The 25,114-nt window shown below is 43.0% G+C and overlaps 1 protein-coding gene across 1 annotated transcript; it reads left to right on the plus strand.

Moving 5' to 3' along the window:
• Positions 1 to 3,733: 3,733 nt before the first annotated feature.
• Positions 3,734 to 10,730, plus strand: CASP3 (caspase 3, apoptosis-related cysteine peptidase). Its single transcript, XM_010011169.1, has 6 exons — positions 3,734 to 3,810; positions 6,016 to 6,140; positions 6,629 to 6,757; positions 8,688 to 8,863; positions 9,341 to 9,458; positions 10,357 to 10,730. Exons 1-6 carry the CDS (start codon positions 3,734 to 3,736, stop codon positions 10,581 to 10,583), a joined length of 852 nt encoding a protein of 283 aa, XP_010009471.1. The 3' UTR covers positions 10,584 to 10,730.
• The last annotated feature ends 14,384 nt before the right edge of the window (positions 10,731 to 25,114 follow it).

The following is a 25,114-nucleotide window of genomic DNA, read 5'->3' on the forward strand; positions in this document are numbered from 1 at the left end:
GCCGGAGACTCGGCTGCTGCTTTTCCAGAAGCTTAAGGCGAACAATTTGCTCATTTAAGCCTGTTTTTGTGGAAAAGCTCCTGAACAAAGGGGATGGGGGTGGGGAGAGGAGCTTTAATTTTAAGCTGGTTTCCGGTGGCCTTGCGTTAGACCGTTAGGTAGCTGGGAACACAGGGTCAAAACCTGCATTTGTGTGTACCAGAGTAAAGGTTTGGAGACAAGCGGTTAAACCTCATCTAGACAACAGCTTTGTTTGACAAAGAGCGAGTGTGCGGCAGCCGGGAGGCGTCACCGGGGGGGAGGGTCACAGGGGCCGTGGAGAAGACCCTGTCCGAGGTCTCTTGTGTCCTGTCGCCTGTTGGGTCGAAGGATAGCTCAGGTCTTTTACCTTTCTACTCATAATTCTCTCCTGTAATTATCTACTTCTCATCATTTGGTAGGTTTGAAAGTAACACACCGTGTCCTTAGCACTAAGGAGCCTGACAAGGCTGTATCCGTTGTGGTGGCAGTGTGGTGAATAAGTATAGGTGAATTAATAAGCAAGGGACCCATCCACTCTGAGTGATTTCAGGTCTTGCTGGTTTTGCAGATAAGTGCTGACTAACTGAAAGCCTGTTTGCTTTTGGAAGATTGGAGCGCTGGCCCAGTGTCAGTGCTTCCCAGAAACCACATCCAGACCAGAAGTAATGTGAAGTCATATTGTCATGCTTCATCTGTGATAGCAGTATTTAACTGGGGGATAATGGCACACAGAAAACATAATGGTGTATTTCAAATGTTTTTAGTTGTTTGGAGGGGTTTTTTTATGCACTCAGTTTCTCTGTTTCCCTTCTTGTTATTAATTAGTTAATTATTTGTTACCATGATACATTGTAGAATGGAAGATTCTTAAATCTGCCTGTCTGCATTAGTATCATAATGTGACATGTATATGTACATAAAATACTTTCTCTGAATGCTTGGCATTTTCTCTTGCAGTCATGTGGGGTGGAAAACTGCCTATTTCTGCTCTTTAAGGACATGATTACAATACTACTTTCTGTTTTGGACATGTATTTTAATACTGCTGCAATCATTGCTTTGTAGCAGCTGGCATATACTGAACATGTGTTGTCTTGACTCCTGTGGTTTGCATTTTTCAAGATACAGTTGGTAACTAGAGGCAATTCAGTTACTTGCTTCCTTCCCTGTCTGAGAAGCTTTGGTATTCTTTTTAGCACTATATCATTAATTTCTCTTGTTGGTTCATAATTCAAATAAGTGTTGCCTTAAAAAGAAACCTGGTGGTTCTTATGGCAGTGGTGGTACATGATGATGTTAATTTATTTTCATTAGGTCCAGGTGAATAAGTAAATCCAGACTGGAATGGAATAAAAACATTTTCTTATTTAGCTAAGCCTTAAGAGAAAATAGTATCAAGGAGCAGCATAACAATTTAAAATTAAATTTTTAATTGCTTTGTCCTGATTCCCCTTCCCGCCATCCCTAACAGCATGACATCATCCTCTATAGGGAAATATGTATTCTGCTTGACAGAACATGGCATCACTGCATTACCTAAAGCAAGATGAGGCGATCCTTAGTAGTCTGCTAGAATCAGCACCATCCTCCAGAGAGCATTGCTCTTACCCTGACTAGTGCTTTAGAGCAGAAAACATAACTGCTGGTTAAAACGTACATTTGAGTGCCTTGCAACAAACAGATATCTCTTTGTGGATGTCTTTTGTTCTTTAAAGAAGTGCAGGTGACTTGGTGCTCGGAAATTGGTGGATATTAAAGGTGAGTTACAGATTCTATTCTGAAGATAAAGCATGCATATTTTAAATACCTAATGTACTACACCCAATTTTTCTTCACTATCTCTAGCTTCTTTAAAGACTCTTAGACACGCTGTGTTTTACATTTTTCAGAAACAACGTACAGAAGTTCATTGTAATTGTGGTGTTTGCTAGCTACTTCAGATTTCGTTGTTTCTTCAGGATTGGATCACAGTCAGCAGTTCTAGAAGTTTAAGTTTTAAGGTTGTGAAAGGTTTGAGGAGATAAGTCTTAATTTAAGGTCACTTAATGCTGAAGATCTTTCTTATTGTTTGCAGCATGCAACTTTTGTGTTACAGAAGCATTCAGGTCCCAGTCTGTTAGGTTTCCATTTTGCCTACTTAAGCCTGCTGCTGTTGGCCACTGTTATTCCCACCAGTTTACTAAAACATGTCACTAATAGAATGCAACAGTTTGGTTGTATCTTCATCTGATGTGAACCAAAGGCAGCCTAATGATCCACTTATCCTCCCTAAGTTATTCCAAGGTCTTACCTGCTGGGCAGAGTTGTTAGGTTTCTCTGTACTTCAGCTCAGTCTTTCTTTAAGTAGTCATTGGTAGCCCAGTTGGCTAGTGGCTGTGTAGTACTTCGTTGCTGGTGGGGGTTAAAAGCCATGAAATATATAAAGCAATAAGCTATTCTAGAAATTGTATTTCTAAAATATCAAGCTTATTTGATACTTTTTGACATTTAGTTTTCAGAGAATTTCGTGTGTGCTGCTAATTTATGTGATAACACTTCTCAAGTCTGGAATAATTTTGTGAGCAAGAAGATTTCTTAATTACATCAGCGCTCCAAGAGACAAGGCCACAGTATTCAGAGTAACTAGATGTAAGTAAATGTCTGTTAAGAAACAAGGAAAGAAGGATGGGCGTACATACCATTAATATAGCTGCTAAGTAAATATCTTCTAAATTACTGTGTTGTGATACCTTGCTTGTTTCTTGAGGTCTGACCACTTATTTCACTTCCAAGCATTTATTACTTTATTCTCTCTAGCTATTTAACTTTATGATGCTTAATCCTTTTATGAATCCTGAGGTAAAGGTTACTTGTGGTAATGTGTTCCATTGGTGCACGCAGAGTAATTGAAAGGGAGGTTATTGCATTTAAATTGATTTCTGGGGTGGTATCAATGATCATTTCTTGTCCTGTGTTCTGATTAATAGTAAATAGCAGCCCACAGCACAGAGTTAATTTCATCAACTATTTAAAGTTACATTGTTGTGGGTTTATGTTATTTATGTTGCAATTGCCTTCACATACACCAATTAGGATTGGATGCAGTGATATTACAGTTGAAACTGAATGCAGATAAATTATTTATTTCTCAAAATACTATGACCCAAAATCCAGTCTTCTATGTTAGTCTTTGTACACTTCCAGTAAATTGCATTGATTGGCTTTGGATCTTGATTTCTGTCTTACGGATGTGGAACAATCCATATGTGACGTAACAGTCACAATACTAAAATGCTACTATTGCATGTAGGGACATTACAATATTTTAAATATTTATTTTTTTTTCCAATTCATCTCTTATCCTGCTTTTTTTTTTTTAGGTATTTTCAATGATTTGGTCAGAGACCTCTGCAGACTCTTTTTCCCAGACTTGTTGTAGAATGCAATAATCTAGAAGAATATGCCATGTACTTCTTTCAAATATAAGATACATAGGGATTACTCAGAAATGCTGGGGTTTTTTGCCCGCTGTTACTAATAGTCCTAGGCTAAAGTTACTCTGTGAATATCCCCTTTTAACATTTGTGTGTTCTCCAGTTCTAAAAAATTGCTGTCTGATTTTGTAAGCCTTTAAGGAAACCTAACAAAAATCTGAAGATAGCATTTCATATGAATATTAACTATCATATATTTCTGTTTTCTAACGTTTTCAAGCTGATAGTTGAGAGCCATAATGGCAGACACAAGAGATGGTCCACATTCAGGAGAAGATCTGTCAGATGCAAAATCTATTCCTAGAGGTTCCAAAGGGTAAGTGAGCTATGTTTGGTTTAAGTCTTCAATTTAAGTCTTGAGGAATCATGTGCTGTAACAGAAGGCGAGAGCCATAGAAGAAATAATGCTAAAAGGAAAAGTTTAAATTATGGTAAATTATAATAATCATAAACAACTGTTAGAGGAGTTGTACTGCTTTTGAAAATACACAGTCTGTGACAGAGCAGGCCACGTGTACATGGAAGGAACTAAAAAGCAAAACATTTGCAGTTAGACTTAGTTTAGTATTATCAAGTGGTTAGCTGTTCTTAAAAGAGAACAGCTTCTCTACCTCACCGTGGACTAAATGTTCACCCCTTTCCTTGAACTGCTTCTAGAGCTTACCCAAAGCAGTGGCAGACAGTTCAGCTGCTTGAGCTGACCTGCTGCAGAGTTTTATGTGCAGAAGCACAAGTGCAAGAGGAACTTACAGGGGTGGAAAGAAGGAAAAGCAGGCCTGTTCTTCCTGGTTATTATGCTGGTATAGCACTGTCATCAGATTACACTCTCTGGGAATTTAGTATTTCAATGAAAATTAGATTTAAGAGCATTACAGACTTTTTATTTCTAGAATACCCATGTGCTTAAATGAGAAAATCCATACTGACCTCAGCATGTATGGACTGAGTAAAATTGACAGTCATTGCAGAGCCATGAGTGGTGGTATAGTCGGTGTGCTCATTAAGGCAGAATTACAGCTGCATATAGAGTCTTAGTCTTTCTAGGTTTTGAATGTTTACTTGTGAAAATTCAGTGGTAAAATGAATGACTCTTCATTTCTCACCTTCTCCCCACCTCCCATTATTTGTGTATGTGCATATTTTCCTGAACTTGAAACAAAAGGTTTATTTGGGAACATAACTATACAAAGCAGTTTTATTTATTTTAACCTCTTGGCAAGTACAGTCTTCACTAGTCTTAAATCGGATCTACCAACTTATTTCACAGACATGACTCAGAATCATAGAATCACAGAATGGGTTGGGTTGGAAGAGATCGTAAAGATCATCTAGTTCTAATCTCCCTGCCACAAGCAGGGACACTTTCCACTAGACCAGATTGCTCAAAGCCCCATCCATCTTGGCCTTGAACAGTGCCAGGGATGGGGCATCCACAGCTTTTCTGGGCAACCTGTGCCATTGTCTCACCACCCTCATAGTAAAGAATTTCTTCCCTGTATCTAAAACCATAGAATCACAGAATGGTTTGAGTTGGAAAGGACCTTAAGATCATCTAGTTCCAGCCCCCTGCCATGGGCAGGGATGCCTTTCACTAAACCATGTCACCCAAGACTCCATCCAACCTGGCCCTGAACACCACCAGGGCTGGGGCTTTCACAACTTCCTTGGGCAACCCATTCCAGTGCCTCACCACTCTCACTGTAAAGAACTTCTTTCTTATTTCTAATCAAAGGCTACCCTCTTTTATCTTAAACCCATTCCCCCTTGTCTTATCCCTACATGTCCTTCTAAAAAGTCCCTCTCAAGCCTTCTTGTAGTCCCCCTGTAGACAGTGGAAGCTGCTCTAAGGTCCCCCCAGGGCCTTCTCTTCTGTAGACTGAAAAGCACAACTCTCTCAGGCTGTCCTCGTAGGAGAGGTGTTCCAGCCCACTGAGCATCTTCTTGGCCTTCCCCTGGACCTGCATGAGCAGATCCTTGTCTTTCTTATGCGAAGTGCTTCAAAGCTGGATGCAGTGCTCCAGGTAGGGTCTCACAAGAGTGGAGTAGAGGGGGAGAATCACCTCCTTCAACCTGCTGGTCATGCTTATTTTGATGTAGTCCGGGATGCCGTTGCCTTTCTGGGCTTTCTAGTGCATGTTTCCAGCTCATGTTCAGTTTTTCATCTGCTAATACCTCCAAGTCCTTCTCCTCAGGGCTGCTCTGAATGCACTTACCGCCCAACCTGTATCCACATCTGGGATTGCCCCAGTGCAGGTGCAGGACCTTAGACTTTGCCTTGTTGAACTTCATGAGGTTCGCAGAGGCCCATCTCTCTAGCCTGTCAAGGTTCCTCTGGGTTCCTTTCCCTCTAGAGTAACCACACCACTCAGCTTGGTGTGATTGGCAAACTTGCTGAGAGAGCTTCTAGGGAACAAGTAGCAAATCTTGCCAGTTTCATTGGTTTTGGTTGTTGGTTATTGTTTTGAAAGGAGAGAAGAAAGATGAGGAATTAACACCTAAAGTTTGTCTGATTTCTATACAGAAAAAACCTATCTGCTAGCAAGTCTATGGACTCTGGAATTGTGCCGGACCACAGTTACAGAATGGATTATCCAGAGATGGGGGCATGTGTAATAATAAACAATAAGAACTTTCACAGACAGACTGGTACTACTTTCAAATTTTAAGTTTTTTTCCTTAATTTAGATCAATTAGTGGCATGTGTTATTCTTCAAAATTAAATATGCAGACTAATTTGGATTGCAGCCTCAAATTGTTGTGTGAATGGGTGTGATTCATTCTTTCAAAGATGCATAGAGGGAACACGTTAGGGTATAGCAGTAATGGGGGGAAAAATTGATAGGCAATACAAGTCTATCTTACCTTTTAATCATCACTTCTATTTTGTAAATAAAATCCTTTTCTGTCTTTATTAGTAGACATAAAAATAAGGAGTAGATAAATCTACAATAAACGTACAGGGAGAGGGATATTATGTGCATGTATAACAGTGCAGTATTCTTTCTGTTAAGAGTGGATTTGGAATAATGGGATAATATTCCAGACTAATAAAGGTAGAAGTGACAAGAATCTGGCTCAATCTGACCATACCATCTCTATCATATAAAAAAGTAATACATTCCTCTTACATACAGGGATGTTAGCCCGTTCAGGTACAGATGCAGATGCTGCAAGTGTCAGAGAAGTTTTTATGAAGTTGGGATATAAAATAAAGATCAACAACGATCTTTCATGTGAGGACATTTTTGAACTATTGAAACGTGGTAAGTAGTAATATGTTCAGTGTGTGCATTAAATCAACCACTGTTTCCAAATACATCTCTAGCCCTCACATCTCTTCTTCCATGATTCTTTTAGATAATACTTCACGCCTGCTGGTGGTTTATTGCTAAGGATGGCATGTACATCATAGTTTCTATGTTTGTTCATCTTTGCTGTCTCTTCATCTGTTGTGTCACGACTGTTGTCTCCGTGTCCTTTCTCATCTTCTAATGAAGGCTGGAAAAAAGCCTGAAACTTAAATGCAGACTGATTTGTATTCTGACTCTGGGACCACTGAAGCTCTGTGAGTTCAAAAGAAACATGTTTAATTGGGTGGAGGGATTCTGTGCTGTATGCTCAGTGGTGTGGCCCAAGATGTGTTCTCCTCCAGGGTCTTCTGATGGAGACACCAGAACTGCAAATGTGTGGACTGAATTACTCTTTTAGAGGAACAATTTGTGTTTTGTTTGACTTGTGAAACAAAACATCCTTCTGTCAACTGAGAGCTTTATACTACTGTTAGAGTTAGTCCTGCTTTGTTTGGACTTGGCTACATCTAGACTAGTAAATTAAACAGTGCCTGGAGGTATCTGTGGCCCTGGAACTCTTTAACTGTTGGAAGGTTCTCTTGCATGACTGTGGCTGGTGCCTACCAACAGTCTCCCAAACTGTTCCAAGTCACATTTCAACAGTAAAAGTGTTCCAGGGATTATTCCCAACATTCAGTTAGCCTACAGCAGTCATATTTGGGTATGGCTTTTTTTGTTGTTGTTAATGTGTTTGCTAATATAGATGTCAGTTCTTACGTGCCAGTTAATGTTTATGTCAGAGAATGCTCCCAGGCATGTTTAATTTATTAGTATAGTTGTAGCCAGTCTTGACAGTAGCTGAAAGTGGCAAGGCCTCTGTCTTACCTTGGTAAAAGGCCCCCGAATAGCCAGTGTAAACTACAGACTGCAACCTAGCTAGAGATTCCCAAAACCAGCCTTTCCTGACTCTTCTAGATGCAGTGCTTGTCCCTTGACTGTAGAAATGCCCCAGCGTGCATTGCTTGAGAAAAAGCTAAATAGTTCATTTTTTTCCAGAACAGAAAGTCAGTGTTTGGCAAGCTCTAAACAGAAGCTTTTGGGACTGTTACCCTTTCCATCTACAAACTCTTTCATCTTCTTGAGTTTCCCACTCAGAATTCCTTTTGGATCCTTTATTTTAAACCATGTTTGTATTTTTTCATATATTTAAAAGAATCATCTTGTTCCTCAAGTACAATCCCCGCAATGCCAGGCAACAAAAGACACCAGAGGGTATCTGTTCTAAGCACTTTGTATACCACAAGGTGGGAAAAAAAATTACCAACACTTCAGATCAGTCTTAAACATCTTTAAGTACAAAAATCAGAGGGTTGGAAAATCTTTCTAGACCTTGCTACAGGGCCAAAGTGAAAGAGTGAAGGGTAATACTAGTACCTTGGTCTCTGCAGCAGCAACAATTTTCATACTACATTTGGTATCCATGTAATCGTAGTAGTTGAAGCACCTGTGATTGGAAAGAGAGATAAGACTTCCCCATCCTTTCCCAAAACTCAGAACTTCCTATTAGTCCGATCCCAGATCATGAGACTGACTATTACTGCGGGAGTCAGGTGTACCGCTCAGACTTTGATACATTGTGGGAACACCCTCTGTCTCCTCATGGTGTTCCTGAGGCTGTGTCTTAGACTGGGTAGGGTTGGTCTTTAATTTGGGGTTTTATCTGTCCAGCTTCCTGAAGTAGAGTAGGCTGGCTGCTTTTGTTCAAGTAGTGAAAACTGGTTGGAGGTTTCTGAACATGGGAGTTAGTTCTTAAAGACTTCTGTCACGCAGGAAGCAGTAAGTGTACAAAGCTTTTAGGGAATGCAAGAACTTAAGACAATTATCTTTTCTTTTTTCCTTCAAGTTTCTGAAGAAGACCACAGCAGGCGAAGCAGTTTTGTTTGCGTGTTGCTAAGCCATGGTGATGAAGGAGTCATCTATGGTACAGATGGCCCTCTTGAACTGAAAGCACTAACAAGCCTTTTTAGAGGTGACAGGTGCAGAAGTTTAGCAGGAAAACCCAAGCTCTTTTTCATTCAGGTGATGTACAGTTGAACAGTTGTCATCAAAACAGCTGGATACTTTAAGAAAAACACTGTTACCATTAATTATTAGTGCAGATAAGTTAATTATTTCTAAATTTGATTTAAATGGAATTACTTTCAGAATAAGATTCTCTTCAAGTCTAAAGTGACGCGGTCTGCCCTATTAGTAGGCAGTACTTGTCATAGCTGAGATTGCATTATCTTAATTCTGTGGATTCAGTAGAATCTTCGTAAACACTAGCCAATCTTGTAGTGAGTTTCTGAATACGCTATAGAATTAATACCTATCCTAAGCAAACTGTGCAGTTGATTAAAATAAATGCTAGTTGCTTTTCTTCTTAGTCTGTCTAATGGAAATACGGCATACAAATTCTTGTTATTTTTGTTTTAATTGGGATATTATTATCCTTAAAATGCTGCCTTTATTTCTTTGGTTTTTATTTTATGTCGCATTCTTCTTTCCACCAAATAGGCCTGTAGAGGGACAGAATTAGATTCTGGTATTGAGACAGACAGTGGATCAGAAGAAACAATGTGTCAAAAAATACCTGTAGAAGCAGATTTCTTGTATGCGTATTCCACAGCTCCAGGTGAGAGACTTGCAAAGAAATTTTTGTTCCTCAAGTGGTATCTATGTATTAGTCTGTATTGATGCTGTAAATCAGAGTTTGCAGTTCTATCCAGTCAAGTGGGTAAGTACTTCACTTGGTGTCTTTCATGTATTTTTCTTTCCTCAATTGTTTTTTTTTTTCTCCCCGATCTGATCTCTTTTTGAGGTAGTTGCTGTTCTCAGTTCCTACAAAACAAACAAACCCTGAATGTTGCATCTTTCTCACTAGCAAACCCTCAAATGTTCATCTGCTGTAAGTTCAGTTAACCTGTGTTGTGAAAGTAATTAACAGCAGGAAGTAAAAGGTGTATTAATTCTGAGAGAACAAAACAGTCGGGTCAGTAGATGCATATAGAGAAGCAGGTGATAAACACCTTCTGCCTATCAACTCTTATTTTCATTGCAACTCTAAGCAAAATCAGTAGCAGCAGAGCTGGTAGTATGGCCCTTATGTTACCAGTTAGAAAAAAGAGGGTTTAGTCTTTAATTCATGCACATAGTCCTGAAGTAAGTGACCCTGAAATCCATTTTGCATCTTGTTTCCGTCTGTCCTGTCACCTCTCTTTCATACACGTGTACTCTGTGAAGAAGTAGTAAGTGATTCATAGGTAAGACTGTTGCAGCAGAAGATATTTTCCTGCTTTTTGATTTTCTACCTAGCTTTAAATTTTCTTAGAGTAGAAAAGATGAGAAGATTAGAAAAATCTTTTGAGTTAGAATTTGGGGAGCTTATAAAATCTAAATTTTCGTTACTAGTTTTGAGTTTTTTATTTTAAAACGTGTTGCTATTGAAACAATGCTTTGTTTCCCTAATCGCTGTCCTGTCCTGTATCAGAGGCTGCTACATCTCATCAGTTTGACATGTCTCTCTTCCACAGGCTATTACTCCTGGAGGAATGCAGCTGAAGGCTCCTGGTTTATTCAGTCACTCTGTAAAATGCTGAGGGAACATGCAAGGAAACTTGAACTCATGCAGATTTTAACTCGGGTAAATCGCAGAGTAGCAGAGTATGAGTCCTGCTCAACTCGGCAGGATTTTAATGCAAAGAAACAGATTCCATGCATTGTCTCTATGCTCACCAAAGAATTTTACTTCCCTTCCTAAAAGAAATTCACCTTGCAATTTTTCAGGTCATGGTTTTATCTGTAATTTATATGCAATGTTAGTATGGAATACCACTTTTAAATCTGAATTACCGTTGACTACGGTGTGTGGCATAATGAACTGTATCAAAGTTAAGTATGTCCATTATTAGACGTAAACCCAAGTATGGCTGTGTTAGAAATGCAAACTTGAGTAGCTGAAGCACAGGCAAATTCAGAGGTAGTGCTCTGAGTATCTCAAAAAATTAGGAAGAGGAGCCTGACGGAAGATCACCTCTCAGATCTATTTGGTGCTACGTTTTGCTTTGCTGAAGGGGCAGAAAAAAAGAACAGTTCTTGAAAATAGTTTGGTTTCATATCTTTGCCAAAAAGAAGCAGCTTCAGAATGTGATACATCTACTAATGATAGTAATATGATAGTAGTGTCTTTATACATTTCTTCTTAACTCAAGTTCTTAAAGTTTAGGTTATAAACTAACCTAAACTGGTTTTATAACTTAGGGCATAACCTGTGGAAAGCGGCAGCTTCATTTTTTTACATACAATCAGGAAGCCTGTTTAGAATACAATCTTTTTTTTTTTTTTTTCCCTGATCATTTTGTATCTTTTTGTATGGATTATTAGGTAAAGCAATTATATCAACACGGCAGCTGTTTCCAAGTAAGTTTTGTATTCTGACCTTGAAGCTGAATGACTAAGGGACCAGTCTTCCAAAAATTTCCTTTTCTGCAGCTCCCTAAGGGGGGAGCTGTTGGGGCATGTTTTGGGCTATAAGTGTCAGTGCAAAAGGAAGTCTGCATTCTGAACAGGCTGCTTTCCTCTTTCTGGTCATAAATAAGAGTGAGTTTGCTTTGTGCTATGTGCCTACCACATTTCACCTGTGTGGAAACCTAGATTTGTGGTACTGGACAGATTTCACTTAACTCTAATATCAAATTAAGTAAATTACAAGACAAATATTAAATTTATGTATCTTGACTCTAAATTTTGTGGAACTGGCTTTTACAAAATTGTGGAACATTTTTATTGATTTTTCAGCTTGTCTCAGTCTTTAGAGGAAGACAACGGTAAATGACTCTTTGGTGCTTGCAAAACAAGGCTTAAAACTCTAGCATAAACAATGTTAGCAAATTTGTGTTCAATTCCAGAGGCATTGGGGTTTTGGTTTTGGTTGTTGGTTTTTTTTTTTACTTAAATTAAATACTGTTTCCTAAATTGTATCATGCTTTTCTATGTGTATTATTTGTTTAGGATCCGATGGCTTTTGCAAATGAATTTTAACTTTAATTATGCCCCTTTTTCTCAAAATGCGACTTTCCCTTTTCTTCCCCATCTGTCTGACCACCTGAAGTTGAAAAGAAGCTGCTTTAAAGCACTTACACTCCACAGCAGGTAATAAGAGTTGTGATCGAGACATGGGAAATGCAGGTTCAAAAGTTATGCAAAGGAGGCTATTTTAAACAACATTGATGAGTTCTCTGCTGACTGCCTGTTGAATAGGAGGAATCTTGACTCTCTTGTAGAAGTGTTTCGTGAGAAAGGGTTAGTCTGTTTTAACTAACTGAAACTTCAGTTGCAGACAGATTCATTACCCATGCTTCTGTTGAAAAACTAAATAGGGCCGTGTTAAACATACCTAAAAATAACATTTACAAAAACCCGTATGTAGGTTTCGTCATGTAGGTTGTGAATTACAGCAAGCAGCTGCAGTTATATGTTGTAAATGACTGACAGAACTTCAGTTAATCTATGTCAAAGTAATTGGGAATAGGCATGTTCCTTTAATTGTTACTTATTTTACTATGAAAAAGTCCTGTCACGGAGTTGGCTCTTCCCTCAAATTTAATCCTTCTTGGTCCTTTAAAGGATAGATGATTCTACAGCTTTTCCAGTAGTATTTAAAATACAGGAAACCAAAATCAAAGCTAAGCTACAAATAACCAGTCATTTAGAGGGACATAGAGGTAGGGCTTAGGGAAAGATGTAGTATGCTTGACAGTCCCTTCCTCTCAGGACAAGAGCTGCATTTTACTCCAGGCCAGTAAATTCCTTCACAGTGCCAGGAGGGCTGGTTCTGGGTGTTTCTAGATGAGGGCTGGTATTCCAGTCAGTGGGACCTATGGGTAGAGACAGAGCCTGATGGAGAAGGCAGAAGGGAGGCAACAGTGTCTTTGTATGCTCGCTCAGTTTGACTTGAGCTGGTGAGCTAAGTTCATGGTAGTTGGGAAAATGTGATCTACTCACAAAGTTGAATGTGGAGAAGAGGCAGAGGGTGGGAGATTGTAATAGAGTAAACGTTTAGGAAAGACATAAGGAAAATAGGATGATTCAAACTGTTGTCTGTAGAGTGATGCCTAGTGTGTGAGCACCACGCAGAAATGGATGAAGGCTGCAGTTTAGAGGCACAATTGCCAGTTAATCATTGCAGTAGGTTTTGGCTGGATAAATCACAGAAAATTGGAACATTAAGGTGGAGGGGTGGAAGCAAAGTGAAAGGAGGGATTGATTGTACAATGTAATGAGAAAGAGGAAGCTGCTTTTGAGAGACGCTGAAAGAGAAAGAAACAGCCAACTCATGCTAAAAAACCTGGCAGAAAGCACATGTGTCAGAGGGGAGCATGATGGGGCTGTTGATGCTGCGTTGTTTGTGTGAGCACTCTGAGAGCCTGTGTTTTAAGTAGGTGTGATTACACACATGGTCATGTGTATGTGTATATACATGCTGTATACGTGCTCTCTGTGTCTGCCTACTGGGAGCACATCAGCCTTGCTACTGGTTTGACCTGGGGATGTGGAGCTGCAGCAACCATACCTCTATGGCTTGAAATGTTTTTTTCCTAACAGGTCTTCTGGAAAAAAGCAAAACCAAACCAGACACACATGCAAAAAAAAACCAAAAAAAAAACCAAAACACCAAAACCAAACAACCAAAACCTAGAAAAAATCAAACACACCAACCCAAAACAAAAAAAAACCAAACCCAAAGCTGGAGAAGAGAATGCTCTGGGGAGACCTTAGAACAGCCTTCCAGTCCCTAAAGGGGGCCTACAAGAAATCTGAAGAGGGGCTTTTTGCAAGGGCATGTAGTGACAGACAAGGGAGAATGGCTTTAAGCTGGAACAGGAGAGATTTAGATCAGATATTAGGAAGAAATTCTTAACTGTGAGGGTGCTGAGGCGCTGGCCCAGGGTGCCCAGAGAAGTTGTGGCTGCCCCATCCCTGGAAGTGTTTAAGGCCAGGTTGGAGGGACACCTTCCACTAGACCTGGAGCAACCTGGTGGCAACAGGGGTAGGGGGATTGGAACTAGATGATGTTTAAGGTCCCTTCCAACCCAAACTAGTCTATGATTCTATGAAATAAGTACGTTAAACATGGAGACCTTCACGGAAACCAAAGATGAATGTTTGGGCGAAAACACTTGCATGAAAGTGTTACACAGTTGAATATATTAGCTGATGATATTAGTTGAATATACTAACTGATGGGAACAGTTCATCGCTTCCCTGGGGAAGGCTTTCACCCCAAGTGTGGCTGCAGTTTCCAAGCTGAGCTGGGAAGCGCACACCTGTGTTTTCAAGCATATTTGCACAGCTAACTGGATCATCAGTTACATCATGTCCAAAAGGCTTTTAAAAAGCCTGACTTCAGTATTTTGCTGATTCAAAAAGCCGCGAGACCCACAGACCTTTCCTAAATCAACGGTGAGTTAACAAAGATGCCGTATGAGACACTTCATGATTTTTACTGTTTGCTCTTCTAGCAAAACTTTTTTAAAAAATCAATTTTATTTTTTTAAAATGCTAAGCAATGGAAAGATGAAGAAAATAAAGACCAAGGCTGAAAGCGGGGAGGCAATTCATGCTGCCTGGTTTACACCAGGTCAAATGCTTCCTTCTGGCTAAGCAAATCCTTATGCTTAATGCAGTCAGTCCACCCCCTTCCCACAGTAGCCTCTGAGAGTGCATATATCAAACCTGGTCTTGTTAAAAGGGAAAAAAAAAGGCATGTCAAACACTGATGCTGGTAAGTCCCATGGAAACCGTCTGCCCTTGAGAGCAGAACCCACACTTCTGGGGCTCTGCTATCCCAGCTGAAACCAGGGCACTCCATAACAGAAGAAAACTCATGCAAATTACTCAATATGTAATTTTTGTGGTGTTCAGACAGGAGAGGAGAAGGCTCTGGAGAGACCTTATTGTGGCCTTCCGATACTTCAAGGGGGCCTATAGGAAAGATGGGGAGAGACATTTTATCAGGGCCTGTTATGATAGGACAAGGGGTAATGGTTTTAGAAGATTTTTTTTACCATGAGGGTGGTGAGACACTGGAACAGGTTGCCCAGCAAGGTGGTAGATGTCCTATCCCTGGGAACATTCAGGGTCAGGTTGGAAGAGGCTCTGAGCAACCTGATCTAATTGAAGACATCCCTGCTCATTGCAGGGGGTTGAAACTAGAGGAACTTTAAAGCTCTCTTCCATCCTAAATCATTCTGTGATGCGTAAACTAGTTATTAGGTCCTTCTATATATATAATGTATTCCTCTTGGAAGTATGTATTTCTTTCTCCTTCATTTTAAACTAGGTTACTATACATTTACATGCAATTTATATTTTTAACTATAATCTCACATTTATTTATTTTCTGCTGAAGCCTGGCAGTATGCATATGAAATCACTTTTATCGATATTAGCAGTATGAATAATAATGGCTAAATTATAACAGTAATGGGAACTTACATTCCTGTAAGGAATGCTACTCATTACCAGGGAGAAATACGTTTCAGCTGTGCGTTTTCTCCTGCTACTGACCGCAGCCAGCAGGACAGTCACAGCAGCATTTCAGTTTTCTTGAGAGAGCAGGGCCAGAGATAAACTACTGCTTCATCACCACAGGGTGTCACTGCAGATAGCACAATAATCGCCCCAGCTCACATTAATGAACCATTTAAAAGCAAAACCAGAAGCCTCCTGAATGAAGCAACCCTGTCACAGCTCTCAGTGGTTGGTTGCTGTCTGTCAGCTTGAGTGTTTATTACGTCCTGGGACTTGCATCCTGAAGTACGTGAGAACACCGTGTTGCTGCCTCCCTGCCTTTCTTATTGCATATCAGAGTAAACCAGAATCAGCTCGTTTTGAGGCAAAAAGTTTGCCTCTGCTGTCCTAGACCTACTTAGGGAACACTTCCAAACATGCAGCATTTTCCCCTGCAGATCCCTGCTGTACCACTGATACTCCTGTGATGTTTAGTCAAAAAAACCCCCACAGCATCCCCTGAAAACTTCTGCCATAGCTGTGCTGACTGTCTTTAAGCAGAAGGATGGTGCAATAGCTTGCTTTGCCTGCACTGTGAAAGGAGACTACTGGAAGCAGAGGAACTTGACTCTTGGTTTTTATTTTTGTATCTTAAAAATCCGATTCTGAAGTTGGGATTTTCCTCAATAATCACCAAAAAAAAAAAAAAACCAAACCAAAAAAACCCAAAACAAAGACCTGACTTTTCCAACCAAATGAAACATGTTTTATTCTTGCTAGAGGCCAAGTTCTGTCATGAAAACAGTCACAAAATTAAAGCGTCTCAAAAGCAAACAAGGTGCACAGCTGTTGTTTTCCAAAGTGTTTTTTTTAGTGTTCGCAGGCAAGATTTGGCATCGGATTCAATAGCTCGCCACTGCTGACCCTGATGGTGCTCTGCCTCTTCCTGCTGTGCGCACGACCTAAGTGTTTCTGCTCAGCTGAACATGGTGAGCTTCATAGGGACTTACCTAGTGAAATTCAATAGCATGGGGCGTGTAGAAGACTGACCTAGGTGGTTTAATAGGGCCTCCTGACTTCAAATTGTATACAGAAAAGGGCCACACAAAGCTGTCTCGCTACCTCTAAAGGAGGAACAGATAACAGGTTTTCCTGCATATGCATAAAGCTATAGCAATATTATCTGAAGGGTTTGAGAGTATCTGATGCAAAGATGTATCTATAGATGAAGAGCACTTGTATGGATGAAGAGTGGTACCATAGTACTCCATGACCATTAAGAAAATACTGGTTCTATTTATTTAACCACAAGACATTTTAAGAGGGCAGTGGAAACCACCAGCACTGTGCAATTCACACTCTTCTGTACAAAACCATGATTAATGCTAAACACTAACTTAAAGGGGGATTTAAATTTGTAGGATCCTTCTTAAGAGAAACAAGCATTTCCTCTTTCACTCTCTGTCTACTTCTGGTACTAAACCAGAACATTTTGGGTTCCCTTTTATCCCATTCAGCTAAAAGCAGCTTCCTCAAACACAGAGCCCACACCTCTCTGCATGATGCAATGCAAAAGGCCGGCTAAAGGCAGATGTAACCTTCTTAGGATAGAGCGGACCTTCGCCCCTTTTTGCCTCCTCATCCTCAGCTGGTTCTCTCTGCTCCGCTCTCCCACCTCACCTTGGCTGAGGCTGAGAGCTTTCTGGGTGAGGACTGACCTTCAGGGCGTGGGGATGATGCTGCTGGTGCTGCTGCTGCAGGAGGTCCTGAGCCCAGATGTGCACTTGGGGAACATGGCTTCCTCACCTGATGTCTGGTCCCATCATCCAGACTGCTGGTAAGACTGGTGGCCTCACAGGTGTGGCATTCTCCTCTTAGCCTGCCTATTATCAAGACCTCAGGAAGGCAATAAATAACCCCAAGTGAGCTGTGGTCTCTGTCCTTCAGGCTTGACATTTAAAGCAGACACAGGTTCACCCAAGAGTCCATAATTCTTGGTTAACCTTTTCTTGCCCGGGACAGGGTCTATGTAAGATTACAAGATTACATTTATAATGATAAAAATGTCTCCTGAGATCTGGATAAGATGGAAAAAGCATCAGAAGCAGGAACCAGCTTTACCAAGCCTCCAGAGGCACGCCAGGAGCTGGTACCACCTCCTGCGTTACCTTAGTAGTTGCTGCTTGTACTGAGTGAAAGTACCTAGGGGTGAAGTGAGAACCAGACTCTTCCCCATGTTTGATGGCTGCAATCCTCCCAGGGCCTGTATGTGATGTATAAGCCCCACTGGCCGGCACTCTGCTGTAGCAGGGCATGCTGGTTCCTCTGTAGCTCCAGGGGCCGGTACTGCGCAGGGCTTAGTGGTCTGCAGGACTCTGGGTTTCTGGAGGCAAGCCCAAAGGGTAGCACTGTGTTCGCTCTGTGAGTGAGCGATGGAAAAAGGAGCGGGGTTTGGTCGTGGTGAAACCAGTTAAAAAATGACAAGTGGTTTAGCTGCCTGTAGTGCCCCAGGTCTGTGATGACGGCAGGACAACAGCCACCTACTGCTGAAACCCCCAGCAGCAGCGAGGGACAGGAGCCCTTTGAGCATCACCTATGCTGCTGGTCACAAGCTTGGGTGCTGTGAGGGCTATATGCCCTGGGGCCAGACGCAGGCTGTGTGAGCTGTGGAGACCCTGCTGCGGTCTGTGATATCCAGGCTTGACCTGCTGGGGCTTCTTTTGCTCAAATGCAGGCACTTTTTGATCAGCTTTTCCCAAAGGCACCTCTGTGGGAGGCAGTGGGGAGGGCAGGGGAAGTGAGAGGTGCAGCAGCAAGGTGGGAGACCCAGGAGGGAGGTGGCACCTTTGACTGCAGCCTTTCAATACTGCCCAGCAGCTCTGGAAACCTCTGGAGCAGAAGAGGCTTTGCAGCAGTGTATCAGCTACTCTCTTTTAACTTGGAAGTTGACCTTAGGAATGTAATCAGAGAGCTGATTATAAATAGTTTGTGCAGTTGTTGATGAGATTAAAATGTGCTGTGGCAGGCGGTTCAAAGCAGAGGGTTACTCCAGCGTGTGCCTGGGATGCTGCACCCTCGGTCATCTATGGCTGCATGGCAGGTCTGGAAAGGGGAAGTGGCTCAAAAAATGGTCTCAGGGAGGGGGGAAAGAGGAAGCAGCCTGGCTTACAAAACTGGGGTGAGGGACCAGGGGAAGCAGGACAGGGAGCAGAGAAATTAAGGAGGAGGGAGGACAGTCACGGTGAGGGATCACAGTCCAGGCATAGAGTGGACTTACCTTAGAGCTGAAACACAAAAACACCCTGCAAGGAGAAGGATTAAACCAGCAAAGCCCTAAAACCCGGGGAATGCCCTGAATGGCAGAACTAAAACTGCCAGCTGAACCACCAGTGCTAATTTGTGTTCGGATGGCAGCATGTGATGGAGCTTGGGAGAAAGAGAGGGAAAAGGAGGTGGGGAAAGAAGTGCAAGAGGTGGGTGACCCAGGAGGTCAGGGCACTGGCTCTAGCCAAGAGCTGTGGCAGCACCATGAGATGGGCACAAAACATTCCTGGGAATGGCCACGGTTGTATCCTGTGGTACAGTGGTTGTATCAGCCACAAGTTTGGGCAGGAGCTCCTGCCTGACCTGTGCTGCCTCAGCGAGTGGAGGAAAGTCCTGGAAAGCCCCAAACTTTACAACCTCAAAGCCTTCACAAGTGAAGGACAAGGAAGGAAACTGGAAGCAGGTCGAGTGGGGCAGGAAAAGGAGGCAAGGAGACGGTGCTGTGCTGTGTAAAAGACAGCGGTATCAACCTGCCCTGGGGCTTTCTGCAGCTGCTGTGAAGAGTTCTAAGGATAAACTGGAGAGGTGTCAGGAGCTGAGCAGAATGCTGCTTTAGAGCATCATCCGAAAGGGGGCGGGAGGGAGGCAGCAGCTGGGAAGCAAGCAGAGGAGTGCTGCTTGTACAGCAAGGCAAGGATGGCTTTGATGGACAACGGAGACCAGGAAAGGCCTTGAAAGCAAAGACAAGCAGGCTGTGCCAGAAAGCTGTATTTGGAAGAGAATGGTGAAGCAGCAGGAGATGCAAGAGGAATGGGGTGATGACCAGTGGAGGGCTGGGAAAGCCACCAGTACAGCCACCTCCAGGGAGCTGCTGCCCATGGAGAAAACCACCTGTGCAAGGCCCCAGAAGAGTTGGTGGTGGCCAAAACATGGAGCTCTTGAGCAAGAGCTGTAGCTGTATATCCATGTACCCAGCCCTGGAAAGGCCAGGCCATGGGATACTTTGCAGGCAGATGTGCAGGTAAGGTGAGCTCTGACAGGTTCCCTCACGGGCTGCTCCCCCAGCTGCAGAGGTGCTGAGGTCCCCCCATGCCGGTTCCCTGCCAGCTCATGGTGCAGGCAGATCGACAGACAGATATTACTTGGGACAGATGGACCTGGAAGCTGCAGGTTTCTCTCTGTCCTGCCTCTGAGGACCACCTGGATTTTAGTTTGACAAGAGAACAGTGTTAGAGCAGGGAGTGGATCCATCAGTCAGCAGCACAGGGAATGCAGTCAGGTTTGTGTCTTGTCAGGACAAGAGGAGGAGATCAGTGTGAAGCACCCCTCATTCACTGCTGAAAGCTGGAGAATTTGGAGAAAAACCGCTCATCTGTGTAATTCATAGATGGGAGCATTTTGATGAGAGAAGCATTGAAAACAATGTTCTGAAGGATTAAAAGGAGTGTTCTCAGACATGCTACAAAGCACATTATTTTCTTCCCCTTACCTCAAAACAAAATAGTAATTATCAGCCTTGTCCTGGTGACTGAGACGTATAGAGCAACTGAAGAATATCTTATTACTGACACTTGAATTCATCCACAACATGACAGCAGCAACTTTCACAGATGCCAAGCTCTATAAATCCATTTAAATCAATACAATGTTCCCACTGATCCAGTCTTCCCAAGTTCTGGCTAATGCGGTGTCCCTATGGCTGGACTTCAGCATCTCCTGGTGAGAATTTTTAGGGCTCAGCATTACCAGGTTGTAAAAGCAATCCATAACCTGGAAGAACTATATTTTTCCTTTCCAAGGTCTGAGCAGAGTGAGAAAACGAATGCCCTTTACTGACATAGAGCAAAGCAATAAAGCTAGTAAAAATAATGCTTCTATGAACGGTGAAACGTCAGTCATCGAATTTCCTGTGGCTTTATGCTTCCTGTTTATGTTCCTTTTATGCCACGTGTACAAAGGGTGAGCTCTCTTCAGGGCTTTCTGGGTGCTTTGTACAGTCCTGCCTGCCCCAGCGCTGCGGCTCCTCTGCACCTCTCCTCCAGGCAGTGCACCGCGGAGCCAGTTGTGATGATGAGGGCCAGGGAGAAGGGGCATTGACAAAATGTGGCCTCTTTTCTTTGGGAAAGCTGGCTGAAAAACAGTATCAAAGCAAAATCAAAACCTTCATCAGAACAAATGACTCCTGTGCACATTCACTTCACTGGGGAAAGGGCGACAGTGACACCTGCCATGGGTGATTGGTTCCTGCACTGATTATCAAGTGGGGCTCCAGCATCCCAGAGACTGACGTGGTGTTGAAACCTGCGTACAGTGGAGCAAAGTGAAAGCAGTTCAAAGAGAGCACGACCTTCTAGGATTCATTCGTTTTATTGCCAGAGGTGATTTAAAAAGAAAACCCACCCTGCATTTCACAGGATTGATGATAACCCCAGTAAACCAACTACCTTTCTTTTGCTATCTACCATTTATGTTACAAGCATGAAGTGTTGGGGAGCTTCATGGAGAGTCAATTCACTCACTGGCCTTACTCTAGTTTTAAAAGCCACATTGCTTATAATCAGATGTGCAGCTGAATCATGGTAATAGGGGAATAAACCCATGGTAGTATCAAGCTTAAGCTGAGAAACAAGACTGCAGCATGGCCGTACATGCAGGTCCTGGCACTGAGTGAGAAGGCAGTTCTGTGCAAGGGCCCTGCAAAAGATCCAAGCAAAATGTCACAAACCTCTGGAACACAAAGATATGAGTTGAAAAAGTGTGAACATTCAGAGGCAAGCCTCCTTTCTCTGAGGCTTCTTGTTTTGACTGGGTCCGGATCTCTCCATAACTGTGAGAGATAAGGTGCCTGCGTCGGAGTTCACCATTTACCTCGTTTCTAAAACAGAGGATTGTTTGCTTTGCCATCTCGCAAAATGTTGCAAAATACCCCGAGCACTGATTGCAGGCGTAAGTCAACAGCACTGCAGGTGCCGCCCATTTCCAGGCTGCCTTTACTCCACGTCTTGGAGCCACCCAGGAGACAGTAGCACGGCCACAGCAAAACTCATGCAATGCAACCCACTGCGATCCCGCGGGATTTTGGTTGGGAAATGGGAAAACTGAAACTCAGATCTAGTGAGATTAAACTGAGATCCTGAGGGGGCAAAAACCATCAAGGAGAATTTAGCCCTGTATTTTCAGTGTTGTTCTAAGGCACAGGCAGCCCTGCCAGCCTCACCAGCATGGTGATGGGCAGTGAGAAGAGGTCTTACCTGTGTGTCCCAGCTTAGCTGGAGTACGTGGCAGTGCACTGGGGCTTGCAGCATTCAGGTTTAATTTCTAGCCAGGATTAGCTGGCTTTGTTCCGCCAAAATTGCTAGAGTCGTATTAGGGCAGGGCTGCACCTGCGCCATTCCCGATTTACCATAAACATGGAGTAACAGAGATGGCCTGTAGGCAGAAGGAGCCCTGTGGTGATGGACACTCCATGAGACCTCCAAGCCCCATGGCTTGTGTCCTTCAGGCACTTCCTTAGGTTAGCAAAATAACCATCAGCTTTGCATGCAAGCAACAGCATCTGAATTCTGGTGGGAGGTGGGAGATGAGATGAGGAGCAATCTTGCAGGGCCGGGCTTCTAGAGAGAGGCCATGTCTTTCACCAGTACCACTCGTAAGGCAGGAGAAAGGGGCATTCTGAGCAACCTGTCTTCTTTTGCCTTTCTCAATGTCCTCAGCTCATCAGGAATACCACAAACCGGAGACTGTGACTTAAGGATAAAAAAAACAATAGTGCATCTAGATCTTCTTTTTTTGATTGATATTCTAGTTTAGATGCACTGTCAGGTCGAGGGACAGAAGAGGAACAGTGAAGTTAAAGTGCTTGGCATGAGTGCTCAGATGGGACAACAGGACAAGTAATGAAGCTCTTCTCAGCGCTGCCTTCAGTGTCTGTTCCCCTTTGCACATGAAACCATGTAATGCAGCATTTAGCTTTGGCCATGGGGGAGAAGCCGTTATGCTTGGAGAAGTGAGAGAGATGTTGCTGGTGAGAGGGACAGGGGCTAAAAATCACACCACTCTAGACAACGGTCCATCACCAGCACCTGCAGACAAGCAAGTATTAGTGGATGAGCTGAAATGTTCTCAAGGAACAAGATTCCCCTGTTTGGAAAAAGAGGGGAGATAATGTGATGCAAACTTTAAATACACAGCCAGAAGAAAGAGGGTGTGCGAACACCACCAGCAGAGCTGCTAACAGCTTTTGTGTATATGTTCTCTGCAACCGTTCCACAAACTATTTACAACTGGTTTATGTGCATTAAGTGTTGGCTTGCCAAACAGTGAAACACTACCCTTTCTTTGAAGCTGACTGGGAACTATTAACACCTGCTTATCAGGCTTTTTCGTATCTAGCCCAAGGTGTAATTTTATAAGGCTTTCCCACACAGAGAACTCTTGACTTTTCAGCCAGATCCACTCCACAAGTGAAATGGTGGTGCGGGAGGAAAAGAAATGCAGTGAAATTACATATAATTGCTTTGCCTCCACCTCTATTATACAGTGAGCAGGTGAGTCAGCGTTCCCATAGAACTGCTTTACTGGGAAAGGAGGAGCTCTGCCTCGGCCTGGCAGCTGTCTGCCCTTGCCTCTGCTCTTGGTGTCTGCATACTCAAACTTCCCTGCAGGGCTGCTTGCTGCTTATCAGCGCCATTACGTGCATACCTGTGGAGTACTTCTTTCTGCTTTCATTAGAAGGAGGATTTGCCATCCCACATGTAATTATTTAAAGCAAGGTGCAAACGGGCAAATAGTAACCACAGGCATCTGAGCTGTGTTTTTCAAAACAGTCCCACTAATTTAATGTAGGACTGAAGTCCAATTGGGTTCATGGGTCCAGGTGTCATGTCATGTCTTACAGAGCTAAGGAAGCAAGCCTTATCCCAGCTTTAAATCGCCTAAATAGCTGCTTCTGGTTGCTATTTCCTTGAGATACAGAAAACACAAGTACAAATAAACTGAGCTACTGGAGAACCGCTGTAAGGAGCACTATGATTTCTTCTCGCACTGCATAAAAGCAGGGTTCCTGAGAAATGCAGACGTGTTTGTGCCAGACACTGTGTAAGACTGAGTAAGACGAGACAGCTGTTATCTCCGGGAGCTTATCATCCGCACAGACGTAAAAGGCACAGTCTGAGAGAATAAGAGCAATGGGGAAACCTCATGGAGGGCAGGGAAGGCAGCTTGCATTTCCTGAGCCTGAGCTGCACTGACTCCACTAGCCTACATTCAGAGACCGTCCCTCTGAAGATCAAAGTTGATTAATCTCCTGGTTATTTTTTAATTTGGGCATTTTAGCTTGGCCCTGCATGGCAATGGTTTTTTATCTGTCTGCCTCTCTCTGATCTGCGCTTGGGAAGTCAGCAGAGAGAGTGCATTGCAAGCCTTGCTTCTGCACTGCATGGCACTAATTAAAGAAGCCATTCAAAATAAAGCTCCTACTCATATTCTCTATTAATAGCAAGCAGCTTTCCTCCTTCCTCCCCTCCCACACCTCTTTCTTTTAAAGTGATAAAGCAACCCTGTCCAGGGGCTTGAGATCCCTTGCACTCAAATGCCAGCTCAGTACCTTCCCAGTGGCATCCCCCAAAGGCAGTTTCCTCAGAAACGTGCCCCATCGATACCCTGGCAGCCCCATCAAGACCCCAGCAGCAATGGCAAATTCTGGGAATTGATGACTTAAAAGTGATGTTGGCTTTTACTGCGCCATGACAAGTTTCTTGTTCAACCCCTGGTGCTGACTCTGAAAGAGCCTCTCCTCAGTTACGTGGGCTTAGCAAACCTGAGAGCAGAGCAACGGCCAGAACGACAGAGATGACTTGTCAAAAGAGAAGTGCAGCGAGATGGGCTGCACGAGACATGAGTCATGGGTGAGCTGCGCTCCAGAAACAGCTCAACAGAGCCAGCTGCTGCCTTTCAGAACATGAACCTGCTGGACTTGATGGGCTAGCACCAAAGGGCCAACAGAGCAGCTCAGCTTCACTTAGTTCCGTGTATTCAGAAGAAGCTGCATCTGCTCCTGCTTTGGGAGGACGATCAGCTGGGTGTGCAGAGTCTGTGGAGAAGCTCCCTAGAGACTGGTGCTGCCAGCCTGAATGCACACAGGCAGTCAGCAGATGGGACTTGTTATTACCTTTCTGTTAATAATCAAACACTGATTAGGAAAGGCAAAGAGCCAAAGCTTTTAAGAGGGTGCTGACTTTGGAAATAGATTTGTAACTTGAAGTGATCATTTAATCTTAAGGTAGAACAGCCTTAAATTGTTTATAATTGGCTTCTGTTTTAGACGGGGGATCACATTGGGCTGTCACCCAGACTGTTGCAGTATGAGCTGGGGAGTGCGCTGAGGAGGAAAGGCTCAAGCTATATTTAAGTAGCCCCCAAAAACATAGCATCAGAGGGTCCTGTGGGCTCAGATGAGCTGGGGGCACACAGAGCACTGCCTGTTTTCATAGAATAGTTAGGGTTGGAAGGGACCTT

This window comes from Nestor notabilis, unplaced genomic scaffold, assembly GCF_000696875.1.
Source record: "Nestor notabilis isolate BGI_N333 unplaced genomic scaffold, ASM69687v1 scaffold10123, whole genome shotgun sequence".
NCBI lineage: Eukaryota > Metazoa > Chordata > Aves > Psittaciformes > Psittacidae > Nestor > Nestor notabilis.

Bases quoted from the DNA above. Each gene is read 5' to 3' on its own strand.
- CASP3 (XM_010011169.1), top strand. From the start codon at position 3,734: ATGGCAGACACAAGAGATGGTCCACATTCAGGAGAAGATCTGTCAGAT. The intron at 3,811-6,015 runs GTAAGTGAGCTA...ATTTCTATACAG, and splicing joins ATTCCTAGAGGTTCCAAAGG to AAAAAACCTATCTGCTAGCA. The intron at 8,864-9,340 runs GTGATGTACAGT...TCCACCAAATAG, and splicing joins CCAAGCTCTTTTTCATTCAG to GCCTGTAGAGGGACAGAATT.